The sequence below is a fragment of the Salpingoeca rosetta genome (assembly GCF_000188695.1).
Source record: "Salpingoeca rosetta unplaced genomic scaffold supercont1.1, whole genome shotgun sequence".
Classification (NCBI taxonomy): Eukaryota; class Choanoflagellata; order Craspedida; family Salpingoecidae; genus Salpingoeca; species Salpingoeca rosetta.
Window position 1 is genome coordinate 2,115,839 of NW_004457740.1, and position 2,756 is coordinate 2,118,594.

The 2,756-nt window shown below is 54.2% G+C and overlaps 2 protein-coding genes across 2 annotated transcripts in view; one reads left to right on the forward strand and one right to left on the reverse strand.

The window, feature by feature from the left end:
- PTSG_00477 (uncharacterized protein) overlaps positions 1 to 1,672 on the reverse strand; it is a 7,089-nt gene extending 5,417 nt beyond the window's left edge. Inside the window, exons 1-3 of the mRNA XM_004998966.1 lie at positions 1,642 to 1,672; positions 622 to 1,281; positions 120 to 308 (exon numbers count right to left, since the gene is read on the reverse strand). Coding sequence (XP_004999023.1) covers positions 120 to 308; positions 622 to 1,269 — 837 coding nt within the window. The 5' untranslated portion in view covers positions 1,270 to 1,281; positions 1,642 to 1,672. The remainder of the gene's footprint in view (positions 1 to 119; positions 309 to 621; positions 1,282 to 1,641) is intronic.
- A 184-nt stretch (positions 1,673 to 1,856) lies between these two features.
- PTSG_00478 (uncharacterized protein) overlaps positions 1,857 to 2,756 on the forward strand; it is a 3,086-nt gene continuing 2,186 nt past the window's right edge. Inside the window, exons 1-2 of the mRNA XM_004998967.1 lie at positions 1,857 to 2,229; positions 2,483 to 2,582. Of these exons, the coding sequence (XP_004999024.1) occupies positions 1,957 to 2,229; positions 2,483 to 2,582 (373 nt within the window). The 5' untranslated portion in view covers positions 1,857 to 1,956. The remainder of the gene's footprint in view (positions 2,230 to 2,482; positions 2,583 to 2,756) is intronic.

Below are 2,756 nucleotides of genomic sequence, written 5' to 3' on the forward strand. Positions count from 1 at the left end.
CTACACACACACACACACACACACACACACACACACACACACACACACACACACACACACACACACACACACACACACACACACACACACAGAACAACGCACGCAAATGCATGGCCCACCATGTTTCCTGCTTCGAGCGCAACGCGGACGAAGAGCACGTGGTACTGCACGACCTCTGCGTACTCGTACACACAGGTGGGTTTCGTGTGCTCCGAGTATGGAAAGTCAAGCCCTTGCAGTACATCCAACGCTTGCTGGTAAAGGCCCTGATGGCGCGATGACCAAGCCAGCGAGCAGCTTGCCAGCAGCTGCAGACCACGTAGAACAACCCCATGAACGGAAACATGGCAAAGAACATGAGTGCACAAGCAATGATGAGTTTTGTGTGTGTGTGTGTGTGTGTGTGTGTGTGTGTGTGTGTGTGTGAGGGGGAGGAAGGGAGGGAGGGAGGGACATGATTGAACGTGAAGAGTTGAAAACAGGCATGCAAAGAGAAGAGAGACAGATGTTGTGCAATTCAGCAGTCGTTCGTCGTTCGCGCTCCCAGACCAGTCACAGTGCAACAACCGCTGGACCACGAGCACAGAGACACAAGGCGCAAACGCGCACACACACACACACCTGCGCAAACTTGTCGTTGGTCCTGTACGCCTGTTCGTAAGTTGCAAAGCACTGATCATACAGGCTGGAGAACCCGGCAGACTCGTCCATGGCCAGGAATTTGCTCGCCAACCCCTGGTCCTTGATGGTGCTCAGCACGTTGTCCTCCACCGGTGGAAGGAGAGGAGGAGGAGGAGGTTGCGAGGGCGTTGCCGTCACAGTTGTGGCTGATTTCGAAGAGGATGACTGTGTTGCAGACTTGAGCGTGGAAGCGAGCATTGTAGCAGCTGCCTTGGCTGATGCAGCTGGAGTTGCTGAAGCGGGCTCTTGTGTTGATGCTTCATCAGTGTCTGCGTCCTGGCTCGCGTCTTCAGGGTTGGTTTGAGGTTGCTCATTAACACCGTCCGCACGGCCCTGTTCCTGTCCTCCAACTGGCACGTCAACTGGCACGTCAACTGGCACATCAACTGGCACATCAACTGGCGCTTCCGGGATGAGGTCATCAGACTCCAGCTGCATCAAGTTGAGGATGTCGTCACTCTGCTGACCACCCCGCTCCTCCTGCCCCTGCTGTTGCTGGTGCTGGTCTTGCCAGGCAGACAGGATGGCATCGTTTGACATGTTGGTCATTGCGACGCTGGGCGGTCTGCGCCGCCTCGTCTTGTACATGGCCGTGTGATGCTGATTGGAAGGCATGAAGGAACGAATGTTGGGTTTGCGTGAGTGAAGAAGATGGGACAACAAGTCCGTTTGCATGTGTGAATGTGTGAATATGTGTATGTGTGTCTGTGTATGTGTGTATGTGTGTCTGTGCGTGTGTGTATGTGTGTATGTGTATGTCTGTATGCCTTGTGTGTGCTGTGTGTGTGTGGTGCAGACAACACCTCACCCTGCAACAAGGTTTTGGTGTGTGTTGACAATGGTGTCGTGACAACAGCACAGCATGACAACACAAAGACAACACAGGAGCTCAAGCGAAACCAAGCAAGAAGCTGCACTCAACACAAGCAGAAGCCTCGCACACATGAGCCGTACACGCACTGGTCGCTTGCTCTCGCTGCTTGGTTGGTCCGTTGCTGAAAGTGCTTACTTTGAATTTGGCGGCTCACGATGAATTTACCCAAATATATGTTTCGCACGAGAAATGCCTTGCTCAGACGCATTTTAGTCTATCCACCTGACCGTGGGGAGAGGAGGTTGGGCACAACTGCACTTCATGCTGTTTGCGTGTCATCCTTGACAATCATCAGTCACATCAAGACCGCAACGCGCACGAAGCAACGACGACTGCTGACACACAACCGAGCCACTTGCTTGCACCAACATCTTCATCATCTCTTGTTGAAGGGTGGTGCCATGGTGTCGTTAAGCGACAAGCGGTACGCCAACGCGTTTGGCACGGGAACCAATGCCGCCGCACGGGAAACCAGCGCGCTGCTGGACAGTAGCAGCAGCAACAGCAGCCGCTTTGCGTCACACAAGTCCATCAACAGGGGCGGTGCGGTTGCACGAGGACCCATCAACGGACCGCCTCTGTCGAGCGGAAGCAGACGTGTCCCCGCACCCCGGCACACAAACAAGAAACACATTGGCGTAGTCGTGCCCGTGGCCATCGGCATTCTCCTCATGGTGTGTCTGTCTGTGTGCGTATGTGTGTGTGTGTGTGTGTTTGTGTGTGCGTGTGTGCGTGTGTGTGTTTGTGCGTGTGCCTGTCGGCCTGTGCGTGTGTGTGTCTTGTGGATGCGTGGGTTGGCGAAGGTGCATCTTCCTCCTCTGTGCGCGGACTTGTAGCTCGCTCGTGTCGCTGTCAGTCTGCGCCTTCCCCCCCCCCCTCTCCCAAACCAGTATACTCTCTCACACGTGCGTCTGCGCGCGCATGCAGTGTGGGCTGGAAGCTGTGTTGTTCGTACCACCGTTTCGACTCGGCACACACTTGCTTGACGCACACAAGGCACCGTACGCCTTTCTCTGCATCATCCACGGTGCGCTCCCTTGCCCTTGACCTCTTGCACATGTGTATCTTATACTGCATTCCATATGTGTGTGTTGTTGTTGTTGTTTCAGTTGTTGTTGTTGTTGTGTCAGTTGTTTAAGTTGCTGCTGTTGTTGTTGTTGTTGCTGCTGCTGCTGTTGTTGTTGTTGTTGTTGTTGCTGCT